General features: G+C 46.6%; 1 protein-coding gene across 2 annotated transcripts in view; it reads left to right on the forward strand.

Moving 5' to 3' along the window:
- Positions 1–15,295, forward strand: part of slc4a11 (solute carrier family 4 member 11) — a 218,406-nt gene that overhangs the window by 109,814 nt on the left and 93,297 nt on the right. For both annotated transcript variants that reach the window (XM_078224199.1, XM_078224209.1), the window contains exon 8: positions 3,837–4,040. In XM_078224199.1, coding sequence (XP_078080325.1) covers positions 3,837–4,040 — 204 coding nt within the window. The remainder of the gene's footprint in view (positions 1–3,836; positions 4,041–15,295) is intronic.

Consider the following 15,295-nt stretch of genomic DNA (forward strand, 5'->3'; position numbering starts at 1 on the left):
GGAGTACTGTGTGCAGTTTTGGTCCTCTTATTTGCGAAAGGATATATTGGCCTTGGAGGGAGTGCAGAGAAGGTTCACCAGGTTGATACCGGAGATGAGGGGTGTAGCTTATGAGGAGAGATTAAACAGATTGGGTCTGTACTCGTTGGAGTTTAGAAGGATGAGGGGTGATCTTATAGAGACATATAAGATAATGAAGGAGCTGGATAGGGTAGAGGTGGAGAGATTCTTTCCACTTAGAAGGGAAACCAGAACTAGAGGACACAGCCTCAAAATAAGGGGGGGCCGGTTCAGAACAGAGTTGAGGGGGAACTTCTTCTCTCAGAGGGTAGTGAATCTATGGAATTCTCTGCCCATTGAAGTGGTGGAGGCTTCCTCGTTGAATATGTTTAAATCACGGGTAGATAGTTTTCTGATCGATAAGGGAATTAGGGGATATGGGGAGCAGGCGGGTAAGTGGAACTGATTCGCTTCAGATCAGCCATGATCTTATTGAATGGCGGGGCAGGCTCGAAGGGCCAGATGGCCTACTCCTGCTCCTATTTCTTATGTTCTTATGTTCTTAAATGTTTGCCGGGGCATTGGGGAGAACTCTTGGTTCTTCTTTCACTGTGCCAGTCTCGAAGACCCGTCGGGGCCTTGACTTAACATTTCATAAAATCATAGAATCCATACAGTGCAGAAGGAGGCCATTCGGCTTATCGAGTCTGCACCAACTCGCCGACAGAGCACCTTACCCAGGCCCTATCCCCATAATCCCACATATTTCTCCCGCTGATTGCTCTAGCGTATACACCATGGGACTCTAGGGACAATTTAGCAAGGCCAATCAACCTAACCAGCGCATCTTTCGCCGAGAAGACAGAGTCGCAAGCTAGGATAGTCCTGAAGTAGATAATGTTGAAGTAGTGCGCTGTAAGTATTCTCTAATGACATGGATTGGAGAGCTAGCAGGAATTGTGTCCTGTGATCAAGATTCCAGTGTGGAATATGGCACTGGGCATGTGCATCTCCCCTGATCTTGTCCTCTTAAACCATGTACAAATTGTGAGGGTGCTGCCGGCACCCGTTGTGTGGGTCTCGCACCGCTCCTGACTGCATCAGAAACAATCCTGTCAAACTCACTTCATAGAATCATAGAATCCGTACATTGCAGAAGGAGGCCATTCGGCCCATCGATTCTGCACTTTTGAGGGAAAAACCTTTTACCCAGAGGGTGGTGACGGTCTGAAATGCGCTGCCTGGGAGGGTGGCGGAGGCGGGTTGCCTCACATCGTTTTAAAAATACCTGGATGAGTACTTGGCACGCCATAACATTCAAGGCAATGGGCCAAGTGCAGGCAAGTGGGATTAGGTGGGCAGGTCAGGGCCTTTGATGCCAAAGGGCCTCTTCTGCACTGTAGTATTCTGTGAATTCCCTTTCAAAATCTCTGCACACATACACACGCCCCCCTCTCTTGCCTTTTTAAGATGCTGCATTAAAACCTATCTCAGTGAGATTTCTGGCTGCCTGCCCTGATAACTCAGTTGCGGTGGCTTGGTGTCAGATTTTGTTGAGGCTTTTTTGTGAAATGTGCTTGGGATGTTTTGCAATGTTGAAGGCACTGGATTGTTAACGGAGTGAGCGGAATTATTTTAGTTGTGTAGTTTTTGATAAGGGCGGCAGAGCTAAGACAGACGATGTGGAATTTGTGCACGGAGTTGCTTGGGCCACAGTTGGAGCGGCATTTGTTGCAGTTCTTGGCACCCCGTTATAGGAAGGATATCGCTGCCGTGAAAAGGGGCTGGGGACGTTTTACCAGAATTGTCAAGATGTGAGGCGATAATTGCAGAACAGCGAATGTTAGGAGTAGCTATAATAGGAGGCTTTCAAAATTAATAGTTGAGCGATGCTGGATTGCTTCCACTGCACCAAGAGAGCACAGGCTGAGGAGAACAGGGGGAGAAGCTGGCACGGGAACACTTTGTCACTTTGAGGCAGAGACTCCAGCAGCCTTTCAAAGTGGACTGAATATGTATTTTTAAAAAGGACCACTTGATTGGCCACCCCATCCACCACCTTAAGCATCCATTTCCCTCCCCCACTGACGCACAGTGGCAGCAGTGAGCACCACCTACAAGATGCACTCCAGCAAAGGTTCCTTTGGCCGCACCTTCCAAAGCCCAAGACCTCTACTGCCTAGAAGGACCTGGATAGGAGTGGGGACACCACTACTGCAAGTTCCCCTCCAAGTCTCTCCCTGTCACGATGTTGTGACTTGTGCACGAGTGACATTAGTCTTTGATTTAATCGGCTGCTCAAACAAGTATTGAACTGTGTACCAAGAACTTTTCAAAAAGCCATCTCTGGACCTGTGACTCCCAAAGTTGTCTACCCCTCGGTTTGCTGAACTTGTGCCTAGCTCTGCTGCAGTCTAATTGATCGGTTAATCACTGATCAGTCGGCAATTCCATTACTGTTTTCTCGGGTGACAGTCTGGATGGTCGAAGGCGAACTGGGCCATCTTTGATCCAGCAATTTCTTTAAAAGACTCCAGGGAAACGAGATTTAAGTAGATGCTTTTAGTCAAACACAAGGACGCAGTGGGTCAAGTGGCGACCTCTGGTGTAATTCTCATCGCTTCCACTGTTGTCGGGGTTGAGTTTGACTCTATTTGATGTGCTGCTCTGGATCTCTAGCACAGTGCTGCCCCCTACAGGACCATCATCGTCTGTGGTCAAATTTCGGAACTCTCGCTTCTGCAACTAGCAATTGATGCTAGACCAATTGTAAATTTGGAAGCTTGAGAAAGATGCTTGTTAATAAAAATTTAAGGGATGTGGAATAAAGGTATATACAGAGTTAGGTCACAGGTCAGTCACGGTCAGATTGAATGGCCTCCGGAGGTGGGGGGGATAAATGATCCACTCCTGTCCCTATGCACAGTAAGAAGTCTCACAACACCAGGTTAAAGTCCAACAGGTTTACTTGGAATCATGGGCTTTTGGAGCGCTGCTCCGTCATCCGGTGGCATGGTGGTACAGTGGTTAGCACTGCTGCCTCACAGCACCAGGGTCCCAGGTTCAATTCCGGGTCACACTCTGTGTGGAGTTTGCACATTCTCCCTGGGTTTCCTCCGGGTGCTCCGGTTTCCTCCCACATACCAAATTATGCGGGTTAGGGGCCTGGATATTCTCTCTTCCACCTTCTTCCGTTGGGAGAAAGATACAAAAGTCTGAGGTCACGTACCAACTGACTCAAGAACAGTTTCTTCCCTGCTGCGGTCAGACTTTTGAATGGACTTGCCTTGCATTAAGTTGATCTTTCTCTACACCCTAGCTTTGACTGTAACACTACATTCTGCACTCTCTCTTGTTTCCTTCTCTACGAATGGTATGCTTTGTCTGTGTAGCGCGCAAGAAACAATACTAATTGTTGTATACTCATACATGTGACAATAAATCAAATCAAAAATTGACCCTGGTATCAGGGGGATTAGCTAGGGTTAATGAGTGGGTTACGGAGATGGGGCCTGGGTGGGATTGTGGTCGGTGCAGACTCAATGGGCCAAATAGCCTCCTGTGCTGTAGGGATTCTCCGATTCTATGAGGTGAGTGGAAGGTTCAGGCTCACCTGATGAAGGAACTGCGCTCTAAAAGCTTGTGATTCCAAATAAACCTGTTGGACTTGAACCAGGTGTTGTGAGACCTCTTTCTGTGCCCACCCCAGTCCAACGCCGGCATCTCCACATCATTCCTACGTAGGAAGCTATTTGGGTCTTTTTTTTTCCAATGTTTACAGATTCTGCCTGGTTTTAATTCCTTTTCTTTGCACTCTTGTTTCTCCCACACTGCAGAAAAGTACAAAAACGGCTCTGGAAGTCGGAAGAACCTTTGCCACAATGTTTGCCGACATGAACTTCCGACAGAAACTCTTGGAAGCCAAAACGAAGGAGGAGTTCAAGGAGACCCTGATTCAGTGCGGGCATCTCCTGACCGTGATCCACAGGGAGCCTACCAGCAAAGACCATGCCAAGGAACAGGATGTTAAAACCCCACAGGTACCCACACCTCCCTCGTTCCCTAGACTCGGCGCGTTTTCAAACCTCTCCCGACCGCAGGATGTGCCGGTGTTTCCAGGAATGAAAATTTAATCCCCTCTTCGGCAACCCAGCAGATGAATCGTTGGCGTTTTTTCTTTTCATTGAAATCCGGTGTTTTTTTTTCAGCTAGAACACTCAATGTTGCAGGTAGGGGAACTGGGTGTTCTTTTTTATTCATGTGGGCGCCACTGGCTGGACCCAGCATTTATTGCCCATCCCTAATTGCCCTCCATTTCAGAGGGCATTTGAGAGTCAGCCATATTGCTGTGGCTCTGGAGTCACATGTAAGCCAGACCAGGTAAGGACAGCAGATTTCCTTTCCTAAAGGACATTTAATGAACCAGATGGGTTTTCCCAACAATCGACAATGGCTTCATGGTCATCAGTAGACTCTTAATTCCAGATTTATTTTTACTGAATTCAAATTTCACCATCTGTCGTGATGGGATTCGAACCCGGGAACCCAGAGCATTATCCTGGGTCTCTGGATTCTAGTCTAGTTACAACCCTCTGTCACCACCTCCACTTGTTACATTAAGAAATCATAGAATCTTTACAGTGCAGGAGGAGGCCATTTGCCCATCGAGCCTGCACCAACAACAATCCCACTCGGGCCCTATCCCCGTAACTCCACGCATTAACTCACTAGTTCCCCTGACACTAAGGGGCATCTTGTGGGAGGAAAACCGGAGCACCCGGAGGAAACCCACGCAGACACGGGAAGAATGTGCAAACTCTACACAGACAGTGACCCGAAGCCAGAATTGAACCCAGGTCCCTGATGCTGTGAGGCAGCAGTTGGCTTGCCCCCCGTCATGAGATTATATCTCCAACAATATGTCCACCCAAAGTTGGCACCTTTACCTGGCGACCAGCATCGGGATTACCCTGGCATGGCCTCAATCTCAGTTCTTCTTCCCACTCCCTCGATGCATCTGGGGGTGGTTTTGTTTTTGAATGAGCCACCTGGCTGCAAAGTAGTATTGCAGAAATCGGTTAGAAAGAAATCCAGGCTGGCAGCTGTGATACCCAGTCAGCCTAGGATTCCTGCTTTGTACCCAGGTGACTAATTGAAATCTTATCCTGCTGCTTTTTGCTACGATATAATTTCATGAGTAGAAGTTCATGCCGAGTAGCCACTTGTTTAGATTTCAGCCTGGGCACTAAGCGTCTAGACCTGGGTAGCGGGACACTGCACTTTTAATAAGAGAGACGCTCCCCTCTCAGGTTATATAGTTGAATGCATTATCTAGTTTGGATACAATGTGTGTTGAGCCGGAAGGGCCCATGTTTGATTTCTGGCCTATTAAGAAGGTGGAAAGGAGACTGCGGTTTGTCTTATTCTCTCGTTGGGCTGAGAAACCAGTTTCTCCTCTCCCTACTTTCCGGAAAGCCTTTAGTGTAGTGATTTTTGATTTGATTTATTATTGTCACATGTATTAACACAGTGAAAAGTCTTGTTTCTTGCGCACTATACAAACAAAGCATGCCGTTCATAGAGAAGGAAAGGAGAGCGTGCAGAATGTAGTGTTACAGTTATAGCTAGGGTGCAGAGAAGGAACAAAATGCGAGGTAGGTCCATTCAAAAGTCTGCCAGTAGCAGGGAAGAAGCTGTTTTTGAGTCGGTTGTTGCGTGACCCCAGACTTTTGATCTTTTTCCTGATGGAAGAAGGTGGAAGAGAGAATGTCCAGGGTGCATGGGGTCCTTAATTATGCTGGTTGCTTTGCCGAGGCAACGGGAAGTGTAGACAGAGTCAATGGATGGGAGGCTGGCTTGCATGATGGATTGGGCTACATTCACGACTTTTTGCAGTCGATTGCGGTTATGCGGTGATGTTGGTTACAGAGAAGCTTGGCTTTGTGATTGAGAATTTTCCACTCCCGCACTGTCATCTCCTGGATGGTTGAACATATGTTTATTTTTTTAATCGTTCGTGGGACATGGGCGTCGCTGTCTGGCCAACAATTATTGCCCATCTCTAGTTGCCCTTGTTCAGAGGGCAGTTGAGAGTCAACCACATTGCTGTGGCTCTGGAGTTACATGTGGGCCAGACCAGGTCAAGACAGCAGATTTCCTTCCCTAAAGGATATTAGTGAACCAGATGGGTTCTCCTGACAATTGACAATGGTTCCATGATCATCAGTAGATTCTTAATTCCAGAGTTTTTATTGAATTCCAATTTCACCATCTGCCGTGGTGGGATTTGAACCCGGGTCCTCAGAACATCAGTTGAGTTTTGGATAATACCAGTAAGCCATTGCCTAGTGCCTGGGCCATTATACGAAGTAAAGTGGCGGGCCACAGATGAGTTTGTTTTGTGGGCTCATCAGCAAGAGTTCTCCAGTATTGGGAAGAGCAACGGCATCCAGTTGGAGCACCCAACTCCCAGCTGGATCTAAAGGGGCCAGCTGAAAGCTATCGGCTTCAGGTTCCTCCACGCAAGTGCCAGGATCCCAGGATCAGTTCCGACCTTGAGTCACTGTCTGTGTAGAGATCGCACGTTCTCTCCGTGTCTGCGTGGGTTTCCTCTGGGTGCTCTGTTTTCCTCTCTGTGTGGGTTAGATTGATTGGCCATGTTACGCTGCCCCTTAGTGTCAGGGGGATTAGCAGGGTAAATGTGTGGGTTTGCGGGAGTAAGGCCTGGGTGGGATTGTGGTCAGTACAGACTCGATGGGCTGAATGGCCTCCTTCTGCACTGTAGGGATTCTGAGATGTCAGTTCATGGGAACAAATTGCTTTCTGATTTGCTAATTTAGTATTGAACTGAATCTGCAACGTTAATTTAATATAGGAAAACACTGCCTCACTGAAGGAGTAGGAATTTAAGTTGCACTGTGAAGGGAGCTGTGCTAATAGAATGGTGAGATGCAGACATAATAGTGGGATATAGTTTGACAGAAGTTAGACAAAGGCCTTGCTATACACTGGCCAGGGGGTGGTTAAAATAATACATCCAGTCTCATTTCACAGACTGGGCACAAAACGGAGTAAGATCAGTCACCGGTTTGCAGAGTTTGGTGTGTGAGGAATTATCAAAGGAGCTGGAGATGCAAGAATTCAGGAAAGAGCAGAGTGGAGTGCGATTAATAAATGACGTTAATTGGGAAAGCTAAAAGAGGCAGAAATGGAAGGTAAATAGTGAAGAGGGAATGTAGAACAAGTATTGGAGATTATCCTGAACACTGTCATTTATCAAGGAAGGTAATGGGGGTGAGTGAAATGGCATTATTAAATGTGCAGCCACTGCTCTACATGAAAACCAAAATCTTCATCTTGACTTTTTGCCAATTACTTTCAATCTGTGTCCTCTGATAAATGACCCGTCTGCCAGTGGAAAAGGTATCTCTTCATTTACTGCAGAAAAACCTTACAAATTATAACAGCTCCTCGTCTTAATCTTCTCTGCTCCTCCAAGGTAACCCAATCCCAGCTTCGATAATCTCTTTACACAACTAAAAGTTCCTCAACCCTGATATCTCATGATTCTCCTCTGCACCGTGTCAAGAGCCTTTACTTTGGACTATTTTCATTCATGGGATGTGGATTGGCTGCGAAATCCAGTGTTTGTTGGCCAATCCATTTGAGAAGGTTTATTTATTTATTGGCCACAAGTAGGCTTACATTAACACTGCAATGAAGTTACTGTGAAAATCCCCTAGTCGCCACACTCTGGCGCCTGTTCGGGTACACTGAGGGAGAATTTAGCATGGCCAATGCACCTAACCAGCACATCTTTCGAACTGTGGGAGGAAACCCACGCAGACATGGGTAAATGTACAGACTCCGCATAGATAGTCGCCCAAGCCAGGAATCGAACCCAGGTCCCTGGTGCTGTGAGGCAGCAGTACTAACCATGAAGGTGGTCATGAGCTGCCTTGAACCACTATGGTCCATGTGGTTTAAGCACATCTATCCTGCTATTAGCAGGCTACCGTGGGCGGCACGGTGGCACAGTGGTTAGCACTGTTGCTTCACAGTGCCAGGGGCACAGGTTCGATTCCTGGTTTGGGTCACTGCGAAGTTTGCACGTTCTCCCCATGTCTGCGTGGGTTTCCTCTGGGTGCTCCGGTTTCCTCTCGCATTCTGAAAGACATGCTGGTTAGGTACATTGACCCGAACAGACGCTGGACTGTGGCGACTAGGTGAATTTCACAGTAACTTCATTGCAGTGTTAATGTAAGCCTTACTTGTGACACTAATAAATAAACTTTGACTTTGAGGAAGGGAGCTCCAGGATTTTGACCCGATGATTTGAAGGAACAGCAATATATTTTCAAGTTAAGATGGTGAGTGGCTTGGAGGAGAATTTTCAGGTGGTGGTGTTCCCATGTGTCTGCTGCCCTTGTCCTTCTGGGTGGTCGGGATCACAATATTTGAAAGCCGCTGTTGAAGGAGGCTTGACGAGTTGCTGCAGTGCATCTTGTAGATGGTACCTACTGCCGCCACTGTGCTTGAGAGTGTGAGAAATTTTAAGGTGGTGAATGGGGATGATGTTGAGCTTCTTGAGTGTTGTTGGAGCTGCACCCATCCAGACAAGTGGGGAGTATTCCATCACACTCCTGACTTGTGCCTTGTAGATGGTGGACAGGCTTTGGGGAGTCGGGAGGTGAGTTCCATTCCCATTCTCTTCTTGCATCAAGAGGAGAGTTACTCACCACAAAATATCCAGTCTCTGCCCTGCTCCAGTATCTACACTGTATTGGCATGGTTGGTTCAGTTAGTTTTCTGGTCAATAGTAACGCCACATGATATGGATTTGATAATGGGAATGCCATGGAATGTCAAGTGATGATAATTGGGCTTTCCTTTGCTGGAATTTTCTCGTGGTGTATCAAAGCTGCCTTGCTTCTCCTCAGGACTGCTGGCCCAAAGGGTTCTTGTTACTTGCTGGTTTTTGGTCCTTCATACGGCACGGTGGCACAATGGTTAGCACTGCTGCCTCACAGCACCAGGGACCCGGGTTCGATTCCCGGCTTGGGTCACTGTCTGTGTGGAGTCTGCACATTCTCCTCGTGTCTGCGTGAGTTTCCTCCGGGTGCTCCGGTTTCCCCCCACAGTCTGAAAGACGTGCTGGTTGGGTGCATTGGCCATGCTAAATTCCCCCTCAGTGTACCCGAACAGGTGCCAGAGTGTGGCGACTAGGGGATTTTCACAGTAACTTTATTGCAGTGTTAATGTAAGCCTACTTGTGACTAATAAGTTAACTTTAACAATGTTGGCATTAGGATGTGCTTGGTGCTGACTTCACTGTCGATATGTCTATGGTGTAAGTGTCTTAATCCTTTAGTCCTGTCCTAAATCAGTGCTGTTCCCAGCTCCTGGTCATCATTCAAAAACAGTCACAAAAAAAATCCGGGCATCAAGCGAGCACAAGTTGGGCTTGTTTTTTAACCGTAGAATCCCTGCAGTGCAGGAGGAGGCCATTGGGCCCATCGGGTCTGCACCAACTCTCTGACAAACTATGTCACCCAGGCCCTCTCCCCCATAATATCTCCGTACACACTTACCATGGCTATTCCCCCTAACCAGCACGCCTTGGGACACTAAGGAGCAATTTAGCATGGCCAATCCATGGAGCTTGCACATCTTTGGACTGTGGGAGGAAACCGGAGCGCCCGGAGGAAACCCACGCAGACACACGGAGAATGTGCACACTCCACACAGTTACCTGAGACCAAAATGGACCCGGGTCACTGGAGCTGTGAGGCAGTGGTGCTAACCACTGTGTCTCCGTGATCTTCTGTTGACACTTATTATCAAGCCTGAAGATAGACCAAGAAAAGTATAGTCTAAGTTGCAAATAATATCAACAAAATAAACACTGGTAAGGATCTGCTGGAGTTCTGTGTACAAACATGGATAGTACATTCTAGGCAGGATGTCCAGGCTGAGGAGATGGTGCAGAAGGCAGTTTTCAGAATGGCACCTGTGATATGGGAGGTGGAGAAATGAGAGGGAAGCTGGGATTTGATGGAGGTGTTCAAAATGCAGGATGGTTTTGCTGGGGTAAATGAGGAGAAACTGTGTCATAGAAACTACAAGCAGGCGTAGACCATTCAGCCCTTCGAGCCTGCTCTGCCATTCATCTTGATCATGGCTGATCATCAAATTCAATTCAATATCCTGATTCTCTCCCCCCCCCCCCCCCCCCCCCCCCCCCCCAATATCCCTGAATTCCTTTAGCCCCAATAGCTATATCTAATTTCTTGTTGAAATCACACAACGTTTTGGCCTCAACTACTTTCTGTGGTAGTGAATTCCAGATTCACCACCCTCTGGGTGAAGAAATTTCTCCTCTGCTCAGTTCTAAAACCCATTATCCTCAAACTATGACCCCTAGTTCTGGACTCCCCTACCATTGGGAACATTCTTTCTGAATCTACCCTGTCTAACCCTGTTAGAATTTTATATGTTTCTATGAGATCCCCTCTCACTCATCTAAACTCCAGTGAATATAATCCTAACCGACTTAGTCTCTCCTCATGTGACAGACCTGCCATCCCAGGAATCAGCCTGGTAAACCTTCGCTGTGCTCCCTCTATAGCAAGGACATATTTCCTCAGATAAGAACACCAAAACTGCACACAATCATCATAGAAATCATAGAAACCCTACAGTGCAGAAAGAGGCCATTTGGCCCATCAAGTCTGCACCGACCACAACCCCACCCAGGCCCTACCCCCATATCCCTACATGTTTACCCGCTAATCCCTCTAACCTACGCATCCCAGGACACTGAGGGGCAATTTAGCATGGCCAATCAACCTAACTCGCACATCTTTGGGCTGTGGGAGGAAACCGGAGCACCCGGAGGAAACCCACGCAGGCACGAGGAGAATGTGCAAACTCCACACAGACAGTGACCTAAGGCGGGAATCGAACCCAGGTCCCTGGAGCTGTGAGGCAGCAGTGCTAACCACTGTGCTATCGTGCCGCCCATTCCAGGTTTCAATATTCCAGGTGTGGCCTCACCAAGGCCCTATATAATTGCAGCAAAATGTCCCTATCCCTAGACTCAAATCCTCTCGCTATGAAGGCCAACATACCATTTGCAATTTCCAGTGACAGAACAGTCAGTGACCCGCAGAGTTAAAGCGATTGATAAAGAATGGTGGAAGCAGGATTGATTCTAACTTTCAAGAGGAAATTATATAAATATATAATTGTTTGTCACAGAAAAGGACTTTTAGCCCATCTGCTCCTTGTTAGTGTAATGCTCCACATCTCATTCTGTCAACATAACTTTATTTCCTTCATGCGCTTATTGAGCATCCCCTTAAATGGATATCTGCTTTTCATCTCATTTGCAGCTTGTAATGAGCTCCATGTTCTAACTGGATTTCTTTAAATTAGATTGTTTTTTAAAAAAGTTTATTTATTAGTCACAAGTAAGGCTTACATTAACACTGCAATGAAGTTACTGTGAAAATCCCCGAGTCTCCACATTCCAGCGCCTTTTCAGGTCAATACACCTAACCAGCACATCTTTCAGACTGTAGGAGGAAACCGGAGCACCCGGAAGAAACCCACACAGACATGGGGAGAACGTACATACTCCACACAGACAGTGACCCAAGCCGGGAATTGAACCTGGGTCCCTGGCGCTGTGAGGCAGCAGTGCTAACCACTGTGCCATCCTATAGATATCGTGCCTACCAATGACCCTCCGTTTTGATCACTCTTAGAAGTGGAAGCATTTTCTCTATGTCTACCCTATTAAACCTTTTTATAAAAAGGTCTTTTATCAGATTCCCCCTCGGGTGGTTGGTTTGTTGGGGGGCCGGGGGTGGGGAGGGGAAGAATGCCAGAGAATACCAGCTGGTTCCATCTTAAAACCTTCAGGTTATTCTAACTTCTCGCTTCCGAAGCCATCCTTGTGAATCTTCCTCACATCTCATGTCAATTGTGAGATGTTTTGTGTTGTTCAGTAGGTCTGTCAAAGAGGTTCTGAGTTTAACACTGATTACACATAACTATATACATATATACAGCGTATAGTCCATGCTCGAGCTGTCTCCATGCTGGCGTCTACCGAGGTTTCGGTCCAGTCCCAAACTGCCCTCTAAACCTGGGTCATGTGTCTTTTCACATTCACACTGAGTGGTACCAGCCCCACATTGACTTATTTTGTGCCAGACCCTTGTACAACAATACCCAGTTTGTAATAAAGTGTGCACAGACCAAGTGTAGTCTGATAAAGATTCTGCAGAGGTTTAACATAACTTCTGTGTTCTCCAAGTATTTACCTCTTTGAGCTTTTTGCTATGACGAAAGATTGCTGGAAATGTTTTCTTTGGAACAGGGGGGGGCTAAGTGGAGATTTAATTGAGGTTTATAAAAGTTATGAACGGCCTGTTGTTAGCAGAGAGGTCTATAATCAGGAGGAATAGATTTCGTAGAATTAGAGAACACACTCTTTCTGTAACCATTTGGCCCGTTGTAACTGAACTGACCCCCTGAAGGAGCAATTCACCTCGTAAGCACTCCCCTGTCTTTTTTCCCCCCCCCCCCCCCGCATAGTCCTGCAATATTTTCCCTTTTCCAATAATGATCCAATTCCCTTTTTGAAAACCTCAGTTGACTCTGTCTCAATGACCCCCTCAGGCAGTGCATTCCAAATCCTAACCACTCGCTGTGTGAAAAAACCTTTCCTCATGTCTCCATTTCTCTCTTTGCCAATTATCTTAAATCTGTGCCCTCTGGTTCTCTCTTAATCCTTCCACCATCCAGAACAGATCCTTCATGATTTTGAACAACTCAATCAAATCTCCTGTCAATCTTTCACCAAGGAAAACAGTTCTAATTTCTCCAACTTATCTGCATAACTGAAGTTCCTCGTTCCTGGGATCACTCCTGTGAACCTTTTCTGTGCCCTCTCTGTTGCCTTCACATTCCTTCCTAAAGTGTGTTGTGCAGAGCTGGGCACAATATTCCAGTTGAGGGCAAACCAAATTTTTAAATATAGAATTGTCCCCTTCATTATATGTTACACCTGCATTCTTGCTACCAAAAACCTTCCTCGCATTAAAAAAAACATTTAAGTGCTCATCCGTAGAGTTATGGACCAAGAGCGAGAAGGTGGGAGAAGCTATTTTTCTGGATTTTGATTTGATTTATTTGATTTATTATTGTCACATGTATACAATGAAAAGTATTGTTTATCGCGTGCTTTACAGACAAAGCATACCATTCATAGAGAAGGAAAGGAGAGAGTGCAGAATGTAGTGTTACAGTAGGTGTAGGTGTTCAGAAAGATCAACTTAATGCGAGGGTAGGTCCATTCAAAAGTCTGATGGCACAGGGAAGAAGCTGTTCTTGAGTCGGTTGGTGCATGACCTCAGACTTTTGTATCTTTTTCCCAACGGGAGAAGGTGGAAGAGAAAATGTCCGGGGTGCGTGGGGTCCTTGATTATGCTGGCTGCTTTGCTGAGGGAGCGGAAAGTGCAGCCAGAGTCAATGGATGGGAGGCTGGTTTGCGTGATGGATTGGGCTACATTCACGACCCTTTGTAGTTTCTTGGGGTCTTGTGCAGAGCAGGAGCCATACCAAGCTGTGACACAACCAGAAAGAATGCTTTCTGTGGTGCATCTGTAAAAGTTGGTGCAAGGATGGCATAAACATGATGGACTGAGTGGTCTCATTCTTTGTGAATTGTTTCTAAATGGTCCTGAGTGCTTGGTTTACTTAGTTACCCTAAATTGCTATGTTGAATGATTTGTGAATCAGTCACCCAGGTTTGCTTTGTTCCTTAACCCCATTTTACGCTCTATTACATCCAAGAAAAATGTGACCTCCTTATTTCTCCAAGCAAAATATTTATCCAAATCACTAATCTATATTGAAATTTGTTTGACCTTTTATACTGCATTCTGTAAACTTATTAACATCATCGTCATTGTTGCTATTTTTAACTGCCTGTGTCTTAACAACCCGTTCTCTGCTTATCACTCTTATTTCCTGGGTGACAATCTGCAGCAACTGCAGGTAAAGATAGCCACCTTCAAAGTAGCACAAGCCCGGAGTGTGTCCGCCACCTGGTTGTAGAGTTATAGAGATTTACAGCATGGAAACAGGCCCTTCAGCCCAACTTGTCCATGCTGCCCTTTTTTTAAAAAACCCCTAAACTAGTTCCAATTGCCCGCATTTGGCCCATATCCCTCTATACCCATCTTGCCCATGGTTGTCCGATTTTTAACATGGAGACTACTGTCCTGTAGTGATCCTTCCTCGCCTTCTTCAATTTCTCCTCTATGTGCTGCCCCCTTGACATCGTCACTTGAAATCACAATGTTAGATTCCACTGGGACATGGTCAACACTCATCTCCACCTCACCCTCCACAGTCTATCGATCGTCTTGTCGCTTGTCTGATCTCTGACCCTGGATGAACAGAAGCTTCCTGCCATTAAATAATGGGAAGCTATCCATGCCATGGACTTGGGTAGTGGTTAGGCTGAGGGACTGAGGCTGAAACAGGCCATTAGCAATGTCAACATCTTATTTGACCTGGCACCCAGCTTACAGCACCCATCCTCTTGGAACTGGGCAGTCTTGTCGACTATTTCTGTGACATTGTGTTCCTCCGCCCCTGTTCATCTGCTGCTGAAATCCTCATCCGTGCTTTTGTTACCTTTAGACAGGGCTCGCTGTCCATATCCTAACTCGCACTTAAGTCTCATTCCCTCACCCATGTGCTGCCTGATCTACATTGACTCCTCGTTTACCAATACCGTGATCGTAAAATTCTTATTCTCATGTTCAAATCTCTCCATGGTGGCACAGTGGTTTGTACTGCTGCCCCTCAGCGCCAGGGGCCTGGGTTCAACTCCTGGCTTGGGTCACTCTCTGTGTGGAGTCTGCACGGTCTCCCTGTGTCTGTGTGGGTTTCCTCCGGGTGCTCCAGTTTAATCCGAAAGATGTGCTGGTTAGGTGCATTGGCCATGCTAATTTCTCCCTCAGTGTACCCAAACAGGCGCCGGAGTGTGGCGACTAGGGGATTTTCACAGTAACTTCATTGCAGTGTTAATGTAAGTCTACTTGTGGCTAATAAATAAACTTTTACTTTGTATCTCTGTGGCATCCAATACTACCCTCCGTATTTCTGTGCATTCTCCATTTTCATTGCCCCATTGTTGGTGACTGTTTTGGAATTCCCTTCCCAAAACACCCCCCTTCACTATCCTTGCTTAAGACGCTGCTTAAAGACAGCTTCT

Source organism: Mustelus asterias, chromosome 1, assembly GCF_964213995.1.
Source record: "Mustelus asterias chromosome 1, sMusAst1.hap1.1, whole genome shotgun sequence".
Taxonomy (NCBI): Eukaryota; Metazoa; Chordata; class Chondrichthyes; order Carcharhiniformes; family Triakidae; genus Mustelus; species Mustelus asterias.